The sequence below is a fragment of the Onychostoma macrolepis genome, chromosome 23, assembly GCF_012432095.1.
Source record: "Onychostoma macrolepis isolate SWU-2019 chromosome 23, ASM1243209v1, whole genome shotgun sequence".
In the NCBI taxonomy this organism is placed as follows: domain Eukaryota; kingdom Metazoa; phylum Chordata; class Actinopteri; order Cypriniformes; family Cyprinidae; genus Onychostoma; species Onychostoma macrolepis.
In genome coordinates this window covers 15,432,240-15,444,674 of record NC_081177.1, presented here as the reverse complement: position 1 = coordinate 15,444,674, position 12,435 = coordinate 15,432,240, and the positions used below count along the sequence as shown (strand labels likewise).

At 36.8% G+C, this 12,435-nt stretch overlaps 1 protein-coding gene across 1 annotated transcript; it reads left to right on the top strand.

Annotated features, from left to right (window-relative positions):
- The first annotated feature begins 1,256 nt into the window (after positions 1-1,256).
- clcnk (chloride channel K) lies at positions 1,257-12,341 on the top strand. The gene is made up of 20 exons (XM_058764185.1): positions 1,257-1,370; positions 1,895-2,054; positions 2,148-2,279; positions 2,481-2,609; positions 3,024-3,163; positions 3,268-3,345; positions 3,470-3,545; positions 3,675-3,800; positions 4,033-4,117; positions 4,252-4,353; positions 4,723-4,807; positions 4,905-5,069; positions 5,196-5,265; positions 5,914-6,018; positions 6,149-6,365; positions 6,521-6,654; positions 6,933-7,003; positions 10,395-10,475; positions 10,572-10,658; positions 10,797-12,341. Exons 2-20 carry the CDS (start codon positions 1,898-1,900, stop codon positions 10,833-10,835), a joined length of 2,079 nt encoding a protein of 692 aa, XP_058620168.1. The 5' UTR covers positions 1,257-1,370; positions 1,895-1,897; the 3' UTR covers positions 10,836-12,341.
- The last annotated feature ends 94 nt before the right edge of the window (positions 12,342-12,435 follow it).

Below are 12,435 nucleotides of genomic sequence, written 5' to 3'. Positions count from 1 at the left end.
ACTATAATATAAATTTCAGAGAGCAGGAAATCCCTTACACAATGAAAATATATTTCCTTATACATTAATGATTAATATATTACATTTTATATGGAATACACTTCTTAATGTAAAGATGTACATGTGATAAAATATGGTTCTGTGTGTATAAATATATTTGTATAACTATATATGTATACTAATGTGTGCAAAATATTCACGCAATTAAAATATATATTGTGATATATTTCCATATATTATATTACTTGATCCTTTAAGTTACCTCAAATCTAATTTCGACAAACTGTGTTGCCATGACTTTAATAAGACATACTGTCTAAATAAATAAATAAATAATATTTGTTCTTAGTAAACACTTTTGTCCTTATTTACTATCACATATGTTTTCATATATGAAATGCTGATATAAAAAAATAATGAATTGAGTGTTTCAATAAAGCCATTACATACAAAATTAAAATAATTATATGTATCAATATATTAAAGTATATTAAAAAGAATTTAAGCACTAGTTTCCCATATATGGAAATGTATTATTTCATATATTGTATTATCTTTTTTCAGTTGTTACCATATATTTTTATTTTGTAAGGGATAAGATGGCATTGAGATGCTGATTGTGGACCCAAATTATGCATTATTGTTTTTATGACCTGAAATAGCTTAATGGAATGCACTGTTGCATGATGAAATTATCAAATGAAGTATTTCCACCACAGCACTGTGTGATTTGGAAATTCTGTGTGAACTGAAGAAGCTCAGTGGAAATGAAAGATTGTGTGCGACATTGAGTCAAGTGAATAATTTGTGTGGTGTGTGTGATTGCTTTCACCTTGAACGAAGGTTAATGCAATGTGAATTAGTGTTCAAACAGAGACCATATAAGGGGGCAATCACATTCTAAATTATGCAACACATGAGAAAAGCTCGGTACACTTTTCATGCTTCTCTTTTCACCTGTTAAGAAATGTCACCAGGGCTCATTAAAGCGTGCGAGTGTTATAAGAGTCCTGATGACAATTCTAAAGGTCAGCCGGGTTCTATCACTTTCTGCTCTCTTGGCCTTAACAGCAAAGATTCATAACACATCACAGGTCATTTCATTAACTGCCTAATTATAAGTTCCAAAAGGCCACAACAAGCTTTGTCTCAATGACATTTGTGAGATCAAAATGAATTTCAGAGAAAACAAAAAAGGAAACTTCAATTTCACATTGTTCCAATTCAGTGGCTGCCCAGAGGCAAGCTGGAGAGGACGTGCACCATAAATAAGTTAAAGCTTAATTTTCCTTTCAAGCTACATCTGGTAATGCCAGAGTTGATTCTGACCTCAACGGTCTTTCATGTGGAATGAGTCAACTGGCTGAAAGGTGAGCTCTCTTTAAAGTTTATTTTTTAGTTTCAAATGACTTTGGGTTGGCATTAAATCATTTGCAATATTTTGGAACTTCCTTAGTATGTTTTCTCATTATTAGGAATAATGTGCTCCTTACATGGCAACTCACCAAAAATGACAAATGTGTGTATTATTTTATGATTTTAACTCAGTTAAATCACTCGCCATATCACTTTATTTTGCAATACATAAGTAAGCTCTTTCCTTTGAACATTCAAGGTAAATAAGGAGAATATGTATGTTGAAAATGCCTGTTACCAAGCAGAATACGGGGACTCTTTTTGTATATTTGTATCATGTACTCACCCTCAAGTTGTTCTGAACCTGTATGAGTTTCTTTCTTCTGTTGAGAAAAAAGGAAGATATTAATGAAGAATATTGGTAACCAAACAGTTGACGGTAGCCATTGATTTCCATAGTATGGAAAAAATACTATGGATATCAATCAACTGTTTGGTCACCAACATTCATCAAAATAACTAACATGTTGCATTTTAGACAATGGATGAGACTTGTGTAAATGTAAAGCGTCTTGAAGAAAATGAAGAACAGTGCACCGATGAAGATAAGACAGACCAAGATAAGGTGGAGGAAAAGCTAATCAGCTCTAATGAGCGTTCATGGAAACCATGGCAAGAATCGCGGTCACGAATCAGAGGTGAGGTGGTCATCAATCATCTCATTTTATCAAACCTCAATGCCGTAAACTCATAGTTATCAGCTGTAATTTATGTTCTTTACATTTGGGCAGAGTGTGTGCTGTATGTGAAGAAGATTCTGGTGTCTTTTGCTAGCATGGAGTGGTACTGTTATGCCCTGTTAGGGATCATCACCGCTCTAATGAGCTTCTTCATGGATGTGACTGTAGCCAAGGTGCTGAATGGTGAGCGGTTCCACCATGTCACTCAAAACTGTTTCATACAAAATTTACATACAGATGCAAGTGGGTTGGTTAACTGTTTGAGCACTGAAGCATTCTAGCAGCTGAGTGGGGCAAGGTCTTTCAAAACCAGACCTGACCTTAGACGGTCTTGCGTTTATCGCGCATTGTTAAACCTCAGCCCGTGTCCTTCTCTCTTATTAGCTCACCAATGGCTGTATGGATGTCTGAAGGGTCACCACCTGCTGCAGTTCCTCTGCTGGACGCTTTACCCAGCCTGTCTTTGTGCTCTGTCCACCAGCTTCGCCCATAGCATCTGCCCATTCTCTGCAGGTCAGCTAGATACTCATCTGTACACTCTAAAAAAAAATTAAAATAAAAAGAGGGCATCAGTTCACATGTTATTATTATTTAATTTAACTTTTTAATTATTTTATTTTATTTTGGTAAACATATTCACTGAATTTAAAAGGTTAAATTGCAGTTAGGCCTACCTAATATTTGCTTATATTTAGAATTTTTTTTCAACCACCATGTTTCAAATACAATCCACTTGGCTCAAAAACAGTTCTACATGGGCATGATGCCTCTGCTGCCAAAGATTTATTAACAGCAATAAAGACGATTGCTTTGGATTAAGCTGATGCTATTAAACACAGACATGTTTAATCATAAATGAGGAGTAGCTATTTCTTGAGAAGGGCTGTCTGGTGCATTTGGTCCTGCATAATGTGTTTGACCTCTCAGGCTCTGGTGTTCCTGAGGCGAGGGCTATTCTCTTAGGGATGGACATGCCAGATTACCTGTCCCTCTCCAATCTCTTCGCTAAACTGTTTGGCCTGATATGCACACTAGCTTCGGGCAGCACAGTGTTTCTCGGCAAAGTGGTAAGAAGAATCTATCTTACATGCAAATGAGGATTTGGAGCTTATGGATAAATGGACGTTCTGAATATATTGACCTTTTGCAGTACAATTTATCATCTCTATAGGGTCCATTTGTCCATTTATCTATCATGGTGGGTGCGTTCATGAGTCGCCTGCATGTTTCCTGCCGTGGTGGAAAACAGGTAGCTGAGCAGCACTGCAATACATGAACTGCGCAGCCCACTTGCATTTTCCATTATGAGAACCAGATTGAAATTGCATAGAAGGCTACTTATGCTAATGACTCTTGTGGCTCTGTTCATTCAGAGAACAGCTAAAGGAGAAATGCTGGTTGTGGCGTCAGCGGTGGGCGTCGCGAGCTGTTTTGGGGCTCCAGTCAGCGGTGAGTTGACGTCATTGTGATCCGTGTTATCCTTTAGTACTAAACAAACACAAAGTTATTACTGTATCTCATCAGGCAGTCTGTCAGTTGACCTTTCCCTGTATATTTATCTCTGTTTCATTGTCATAGGTGTTCTGTTCAGTATAGAAGTGATGGGGACTCATTATTCAGTCAGAGATTACTGTCCATGCTTCTTTGCAGCGGCTTGCGGCGCAATCACCTTCAGACTGCTTTCTGTCTGTAGTAGAGATCAAGGTGAGAGGTTTACACTACCTACAACGCCCCCTGATGGATGCTACTGGTGTCTTCATTTGTAATCTCATCCAGCACAAAGCTCTAAAGCCATCAGATCAGTCTTGTGGGATGCTATGAATTTGATTTAGATATGATTGAACTGAAAGTATCACACCACATTAGTGTAATCTGGTTTCATTTAAAAGGATATATGAGAAAAGTGATTCAATATTTATTTGATGTATGTCCACAGAAACCATCCAGGCCCTGTTTAAAACCAGCTTTTCTTCTGATCTTCCCTACCAGCCTTTTGAAATATTTATTTTCGCTCTGCTTGGGTAAGTTCTTATGTTGGTGATGAACAGTCATAAGTTAAATACTGCTTACTCTTATCTGTTACCTCAGGGGTTGGGTTATATTATTAGCATTCGTGGAGCAGTAATTGTTTTGATTATATTTTCCTCTGATTCAGGCTGTTCTGCAGTATTCTCAGCTGTATTTATTTATTCTGTCATCGCTGGGCTCTGCGTTTTGTCAAAACAAACAAACCCATCAGCAGACTTCTGGCAACAGAGTGAGATGAAATATTTATTCCCACAGACTGGAAATCATATTGTACAATTTGATAGACTTTCTTTCTTTCTTCCTGAAGACCAAATGCGTGAGACCACTAGTGCTTCTATTTTGCATTTGTTTTTCAAGTTTAATAGAATTCAATACAGAATAGCAATGTGTAACTTTAAATATTTATGTCTTCATTCATAAAATATGCCATTTACAGGTTTACATTACATTTTTAATCCTAGATTTGCAACATGGTCTCAGATTTATGGACGCCACTGTATGTTGACAGCAGATGTTTGTCTTTTGATTGGATGCCTGGAGATATTTGTTGTGATCTAACCCAGAGATGCCTCTTGTTTGTATTCGGAATCTTATCCAGAAAGTCACTTTATTCAGCCATAGTTGCATTTCTCCTCGCCTGCTTTACGTTTTATCACTCAGCGGGACATTTCATTGCTGCTGAGGTGAGGATAGGCCTATTTCTAGAATACTGGCAGTGTGTCAAACTTACATGTTCACTGTTCATGTGTTTACTTTCAATTTCTCCTTGTTTTCTAACAGCTCACAATGAAGCAGCTACTTACTTCGCTGTTAGATGGCACTTCCTGGTACACTGTTTCCCAGAATGCATCTGCCCTGCCTGAACCTCAGAAAACATTCTGGCAGGCATGGAACCCACCTGGCAAGAGTTACTTCCAAACACTAGGATTTTTCATTACTGCAAAGGTGAAATTAAATGAGTATAAGTATAAAGTAGCAATTAAGTAGCAATAATTATTATTGTGGTCATAAACTGCTTGTTCAAGAGATTAAAAAAGTTCTCATAAACTGATTTCATGATTTCTCTGTAAGGTTGGGCTGTTGGTCGTGGCTTGTACATTGCCTTTACCTGCTGGCTATTTCATGCCAGTATTTGTTTACGGTAGGTAATTAAGTCATCATATCATGGGATTTACATCATGCAAACAAACAAACAAATATATAATAGTAATTAAAATGCAATAAAATGTACAATATAAATATGGTACGATATTGAAAAAAAATAAAATAAACCAAAGTCATTATTATGATTATTATTATAAAATAAATGTGTAGTAAATAAAATATGATACAATACTGAAACAAATAAATAACAATATTTGAATATTTGAAAAAGTAAATGAAAATTCAAAAATAAAAATAATAAAATGTACGAAAATATAAATTTTGAAAAACAAATATTTAATATATATAAAATAAATATAAATAAATATATTTAAAAAAATATTTTTTAGAAAATTAAAAATTTGAAAACAAAAATAATAAAAATAAGTAAAATAAAATAAATAATAAAATATAATAAAGTATTGAAACAAATTTTAATTTAATAAATGAAACAAACTGAAATAAAATCCTTTGTTCTGCTAAATATCTTCAGCCATCTACACTCAATGGTAGTTGGCAAAATATGGTTATAATAGTTTATAATGTATTATTTTAAATAGTAGTTTAACAATATGCAGTTTTCAGTGAATCCAGACCAAAAGCTATTTGAAAAAAGCCCCAATGAAACAGCATTTGTCTGTTTTAGGTGCTGCGGTGGGGCGTTTGGTAGGTGAGGGCTCGGCCTATTTGCTCTCAGATGGAATCTCATCAGGAAAGAGTTTGATAAACCCGGGCGGCTATGCGCTGGCAGGTAAACAAACTTATTATCCTGTCAAATATCTGACGGGGGGATTATAAACACTGCAGGCTCACAGAGAAGATAAGGCCTGTCTAAATGTATTGATGGGGTGATATTTTGCTGTGCATGTATGTGTGTACAGGAGCAGCTGCCTTCTCTGGGGCTGTGACACACACGCTCTCTCCAGCCCTACTGGCTCTGGAAATGACCGGCCAGTGCTCTCACGCTGTTCCCGCTCTGGTTGCCACGCTGGTATCCAACGCGGTGGCTCGTGCGAAGCACCGTCCATCTTTCTACGACGGCATATCCCTTATTAAACAGCTCCCGCACTTGCCATCTCTCATCCGCGCTTGTCCAAAGTGAGTTAACCATCTGCTCATCTGCCTTCAGGCTCCACCGTGTTATGACTTGAAATTAAACTGCATTTTTCTTGAGATGACAAGATTCTGAGGGGAGACATCAAGCAGTGATGGCTGGATAGTAAACTGTTTTCATCATGAACGCTCTCCTACAGGTTGGCCAATGTTCAGATCAAGCAGTTTGTGATCCCAGCAGGAGTTGTTCTGGAGAGGACAGAGACACTGGCGAGTCTGAAGCATATCCTAAACGACAGCGCAGACAATGAATTTCCTGTGGTGGACTCTCACGGTGAGCCTAACCAATGTCACCAGCTCAACGACACAATTGCACCTCTTTGACTTTAATGGCACCTTGTTGCTTGACAGAAGAGAGTGAAAGCCAATGAAATGTGTGCCAATAAGAGCCGAAGGCCAAATGATTGCGTGCTGTTGAGTAGAAACAATCAAGACTGCACCCTCAAGATAATGTTCCAGTACAGTACAATGATGGTGCTATTGAATGAAATGAGACTGACAGACTGAGGCTCTGGCTTTGCCATGTCATTTATTTCTTCTCTTATCTCCCAGACTCCCCTATTCTCCTGGGTACAATCAACAAATCACAGCTGCATGAGTGTCTGCATCGGCATGGAAATGAGGTAATTGAACCCATAATGTGCTGAGTCATAACAAGAATTGTGCAGAGTTGCTGAAAAAGTAGTAAAAATAACGAAAGAACAATTAAAGCATTTCAATTCAGAGGCTGGATTATTTTAATTGGTTCTTCCTATGTAAACATGCACTATACGATTAACGTTTTTGACCATTGTGGAGTTTCACTGATTTTTTGTGTCTCGTACATGAGTGCCGTGTTTTTCCAATGACACTGCGTCTCATCTCAGTGTTTGTTTTTGTTTTTTTGAAAATATAAAGACAGTCAGTGGAGTTCATTGTTGTTTTGGACCCTGCTGACTTGCATTATATACAGTCAAACCAAAATTTATTCAGACACTTTCAACATTTCTCACATTATGACAGTTTAATCGCTATAGTTTAGAAAATGGTAATAAAATATGACAAGAACTCAGAGTTAAACTGTGTTAGAACAAATTATTCTTGATAATGTCAGATAACTTTGATAGAAAGGTATGTAATGAATTTGACTGAATAGCTGTCAGCTGATTAGACAATACCAATTTAGGTCAACCAGTTACCAAGCGATGCTTAATTTTGTTCAGTCTGTGGTGTAAAAAGGTCACATTAGCAATTAAAAAAAAACACTTAAGCAAAACATGGTCAGGTCAAAGTGTCTGAATAATTTTTGGTCCCAAATTTTTATCAATTTTAATGGAATGGAAGAATTTTGGGTATAATATGTCACAGTTTACTTTATTTTGCTATAATTTATAAAATATCTTTAGAAGAAAGTAACTACACAACACAGGTCTGGAATGACATGAGTAAAAGATGACAGAATTTTCAGTTTGGGGTGAACTTTTAAAACTTGTGAATCATTCCATAGAAACATACTATTTCTTCATGTAACTTCAAGTAGTGAGACATGCCGTAAGGGATAGTTCACCCAAAAATGAAAATTCTGTCATTAATTACTCACCCTCATGTCGTTCCAAAATCATAAGACCTTCGTTCATCTTCAGAACACAAATTAAGCTCTCTGACCCTGCATAGACAGCAACACAACTGACACGTTCAAGGCCCAGAAAGGTAGTAAGAACAGCATCAAAATAGACAATGTGACATCAGTGGTTCAACCGTAATGTTATGAAGCTACGAGAATACTTTTTGTGTGCAAAGAAAACAAAACAAAAAAAGACTTCATTCAATAATTCTTCTCTTCCATGTCAGTCTTTGAAGTGCATTCACAACAGTACCACGACGCATGTGCTTTTGATGCAGGAGCCGGCGTTTTGATGAAATGAAGTGTGGCCAAGTATGGTGACCCATACTCGGAATTTGTGCTCTGCATTTAACCCATCCAATGGAAGAAAATATCCATATTGCTGCGGTGCCCGGGGAGCAGCTGGGGGTTCAGTGCCTTGCTCAAGGGTCTCACCTCAATCGTGGTACTGAAGGTGGAAGAGACTACAGTCCCTGTTGGACCTGAGACTCGAACCGCAACCTTCGGGTTACAAGCCTGACTTTCTAAACATTAGGCCACGACTGCCTAGAACCCGGATGTGCTGCGCCTTGTTTACAAGCAGAGGAATGCACACACGTGTTGTGGTACAGTTGTGAACGCGTAGCGAATTCTGACACGGAAGAGAAGAAATTGTTGAATAAAGTCATTATTTTTGTTTTCTTTGCGCACAAAAAGTATTCTCATAGCTTCATAAAATTAAGGTTGAACCACTGATGTCACATGGACTATTTTAACGATGTCCTATACTACCTTTCTGGGTCTTGAACGTGTCAGTTGCGTTGCTGTCTATGCAGGGTCAGAAAGCTCTCGGATTTAATCAAAAATATCTTAATTTGTGTTGTGAAGATGAATGAAGAACTTATGGGTTTGTAACATGAGGATGAGTAATTAATGACAGAATTTTCATTTTTGGGTGAACTATCTCTTTACATTTTTCAATTAGAATGCAAGGAGATAAGGTTCAAATATCAAACCATGTTTTTTAAAATAATAAATCAAGCAAAACATGTTTTACGGAAAAAAGCATGAGGGCAAGTAAAATTATCAAATTGTCAGCAATTAAGCAAGTTAACTGAAGAATACAAGACATTTTTATTTATCAAGTAACTTTGGTAACACTTTAGAATAAAGTGAATAATTGTGAACAGTGAACTGTTCTATTTTTATTAACTAACATTAACAAAGATTAATAAATGCTGTGAAAAATCTGCTGCACATTGTTAGTTAATGAAGTATCTAATGTTAAAGGGGTCATCGGATGCAAAATTCACTTTTCAAGTTGTTTGAACATAAATGTGTGTTGGAAGTGTGTGTACACATCCATCCTTTAATGATAAAAATCCACCCAGTGTTTTTTTTTTTAAATCCCCTTTCTCAAATCAGGTCGTTCTGAGATTCCTGTCAGAATGAGGTAGTTCTGTACAGACCTCTCCCACAATAGTTGATTGACAAGACACGTCTTACCTTAGACCCGCCCTGAGTGAGCTGAGAGCTGTCCGCCATTGTGTCGACTCCGGTGCAGGGGAAGACAAGAATGTCTCCGATTAAGCGATTGAGGTGTTTTGTTGTTGGATGTAATAATTAATATAGCAGTCATCATTTACTCCTGACATCTGAGCCGCTGAAGACGCAGAGGATTAACTTAACATTACTTTCGTTTCGAAGGGAATGCGCTGATGTTCGCGCGAATCATTCGTGATCCAGCTTTATCTACAGAAGAAGTGAGTATAAGGGTTTTTATGAATCTTTGCAAATCGCCTTTCCTAATAATGTGCTACTTAGCCAGTTTTGCGGCTGAAGTTTAGTACGCTCCATAGATGTATATACCTAGATGCCTCATTATCGACTGTTTCTATGGGCCACGATACGTAAGCCACCCGCCATTTTTGTAACGGTCTGCGAATCTTTTTTGTTTGAGCGCATTGACTGTGTGCGTCTACAACAGCAAGTTATACACTTGTATATCTTTGAATATTCATTGATTATTATGGTCAACGTATCTGGAGTGGTCGAATAGGAATCTACACATATCTATGGTCTGCTCGTCACTCCAGGGAAGAGAGGGGCGGAGTCAGCAGAGCTCATTAGCATTTAAAGCAACATGGACTAGAATAGCGTGCTCAAAACAGCTGATTTTGACAGGTTTAAAAAGGTGTTTTTTAAACTACCATTGAGAAATTTTAACCAAAGTATGTTATAGACTTTTCATTAAGACCATAAAGAATCATATCAACTTGTGTAAAATGGCCATCCGATGACCCCTTTAACTAATGGAACCTTATTGTAAAGTGTTACCATTTTTTCAAGTTATATTCAAAATTCTCTCAGCTCAAAAATCTGACACAAAACATATCTGCTTCTCATCATCACTAAATCTTTTTTTCTTGTAGGGTTTATGTAAACAGCTAGAGGAAGTATGTTCTATTCAACCTGTGCGGCTACATCTGACTCCTGAAAGCACTGTAAAGCAGGTGCAGTGAGAATAAATGGTAGCTGGTTCACTTTACATTGTGTATGTTTTTTTCACAGTGTTCCTGTATAATGCGTGTTTGTGTGTGTTCTGTCAGGCTCATTGCATCATGAGTATCACGGGTGAGCAGCGCCTGTTTATAACGGAGAGTGGGCGGCTGTGTGGCGTCATCACATGGAAAGAGGTGATGAGAGCAGTCTGCACAAGGACAAACTCGTGCACACACATACAGCCATGCACAAACCAAATACTGATGTATACACCGCTCACACTCACTATATGTATGTTTAGGATGTGCTTATGACACCTAATTTTCTTCCAGATGAAGAAAATAATTGATGAGATGGCGAAGGAAGTCTGATGCATGGACAATTAGCTCAGACATCAAAATCACACACCCAGGACAGGCATCAATTTGTGCTTCCCATTTTGATAATTATTTCATCTGCTGGTGATTTTATTATGTGGATCATTATGTGGATAATTATTCATAGTGAAATAATAAAGAAATCTTTTTAAATGAAGCAGCAATTTAGTAGGGTACAACAGAGATGAAGTTCCAATATTTTATGTATTCTGATTTTAAAAACAAAAATAGCAAAACCACCACCAGAACACTTTTAAATATTTTTTCAAATGTAGATTTATGGGACTAATGAAAGTCTAATTTACCAAGATGATTTTATCATTAGTTATTCCATAAGTGCAAGGATAATATTTGTGACCTTGGACCAGTCATAAGGGTCAGTTTTTTGAAATTGAGATTTATACATCATCTGAAAGCTGATTAAATAAGCTTTCCATTGATGTATGTTTGTTAGGGACAATATTTGGCTGAGATACAACTATTTGAAAAACTGGAATCTGAGGGTGCAAAAAATCGAAATATTGAGAAAATTGCCTTTAAAGTTGTCCAAATGAAGTTCTTAGCAATGCATATTACTAATCAAAAATTAAGTTTTGAAATATTTACGGTAGGAAATTTACAAAATATCTTCATGGAACATGATTTTTCTTAATATCCTAATGATTTTTGGCATAAAAAAGCAATAATTTTGACCCATACAATGTATTGTTGGCGATTTCTACAAATATTCCTGTTCTGCTTATGATTGGTTTTGTGGTCCAGGGTCACATTTGAGGTACAAAACCCCTTTTATTGCATCTTGAAAAGAAATAGTCAAATATGTTGGCTAAAGAGGAAAATAAAATGAAATGTTTATACACATTTATGTCAATAAATGTTGCTCAAGACATTGCTACACCAAATATAGCTGAATATGCCTATTTTGCCCAATCACAGGTGCTTTGATAGCTGTACTATATCAGCTCAATGTAGCTCTCCCAATGGGCTTTTTTCCCCCAATGGGCTATTTTTTGGCATTTTCGCCTTTATTATGATCAAATAATCATAATAAGATCAGACAGATCAGAGAAAGGTCCTTGAGTCGGGATTCAAACTCAGGACACCCGTAGCGCTATATGTCGGCATGCTGCACACAAAGCTATCGGCACCGACCTCCCGATGGACTTTTGCCTGTCAACACTTTTATATTTTCATGGTTTTTTTTAATCAAAGCAAACTTCTTTTATTATTTATTTTTCACAAATTGTGTGCCTCCACCAATTTTTGATAAAACAGAATATATATTCTCGAAGAGTCATACACTTTGGGAGACATTCAAGGTCCTGTCGTACCCTACTGCTGTCATGCTGTATGAATGGATGTCTAGAGTTTGAATGAAATGAGATATCTGTTTGTAACCTCATGCAGCGTGTTAGCTTTATGAGCCTCACGCTGGGAGAAAAGAACAGAACAAAGGCTTCAGTAATAAATGACCTTCGTTTAATTTCTCAGCCATCCCAATTCTGTTCTTTTCTCTGTGTTTCTTTCATTATTCCTTGTGCTTTTTTCTCAGAAAAGGGTTAATAAGAATTCATTTAAATTCAGTGCATTGTTC

Excerpts from the sequence above, each read along its gene's own strand:
- clcnk (XM_058764185.1), top strand. The coding sequence starts at position 1,898 with ATGGATGAGACTTGTGTAAATGTAAAGCGTCTTGAAGAAAATGAAGAA. Across the intron at positions 4,118-4,251 it reads TTTATTTTCGCTCTGCTTGG|GCTGTTCTGCAGTATTCTCA; the intron begins GTAAGTTCTTAT and ends CCTCTGATTCAG. Across the intron at positions 7,004-10,394 it reads TGCATCGGCATGGAAATGAG|GGTTTATGTAAACAGCTAGA; the intron begins GTAATTGAACCC and ends TTTTTCTTGTAG.